At 58.3% G+C, this 672-nt stretch overlaps 1 protein-coding gene across 1 annotated transcript in view; it reads left to right on the forward strand.

The window, feature by feature from the left end:
* Positions 1-6: 6 nt before the first annotated feature.
* The window catches only part of PLEKHA8 (pleckstrin homology domain containing, family A (phosphoinositide binding specific) member 8), a 23,954-nt gene continuing 23,288 nt past the window's right edge, over positions 7-672 (forward strand). The window contains exon 1 of the mRNA XM_010018706.1: positions 7-67. Coding sequence (XP_010017008.1) covers positions 28-67 — 40 coding nt within the window. The 5' untranslated portion in view covers positions 7-27. The remainder of the gene's footprint in view (positions 68-672) is intronic.

Raw genomic sequence — 672 nt, forward strand, 5'->3', positions numbered from 1 at the left:
GCTGCATGGGGGCGGGGGCCGGCCGCCATGGAGGGGGTGCTGTACAAGTGGACCAACTACCTGAGTGGTGAGTTGCTGCCAGTCCTCAGCCTCCGCGCGGGGCGGGCTTTCCCACCGGCACGGTGCCTTCTTCTGCTTTATATATGTATTGGCTGAGTCTGGATCAGCGCTGACCCCGCCATACAGGGGACCAGCCCCGGCTCACCCAGGTTTCGCAGCTGTGCTGCCACATTGTCACCGCCCAGCGCTGCAGGAGGCGTTGGACTCGGTTGTGGAGTGTCCCTGGGGTGGTGGGTTGGGGTTCGGGGTTGTTTTGGATGCGCTGGGTCATACTCGCCAGCGAACTTCGCCTGTGAAACTTTGATTGCTCTTGTGGAGGCGCTGTGAGGAGTTGGAGGAATCCTAGACCTGCGAGGAAAAGGTGTCGGCATTAAATCACACTTGGGAGATCTGGGTGAAAATGCATTGAAAACAAGGAAAGAAAGAAGCAAAAGGAACCGTCCTGCTAGCGCTAGGCCCAGATTGTAATTTTTGGGGTGTCCCTATGCCATGGGAGGCTTGACTTTGTTAGCAGTACATGGCTAGGGTTTGCTCAGCGGAGGTTAAAGGTGGTGGGGTCAAAAACGCTGCAGAGGCAGGGAGGGGCGGTGACACCTGTGGGGGTGGCCCCCA

The sequence above is a fragment of the Nestor notabilis genome, unplaced genomic scaffold, assembly GCF_000696875.1.
Source record: "Nestor notabilis isolate BGI_N333 unplaced genomic scaffold, ASM69687v1 scaffold2510, whole genome shotgun sequence".
NCBI lineage: Eukaryota > Metazoa > Chordata > Aves > Psittaciformes > Psittacidae > Nestor > Nestor notabilis.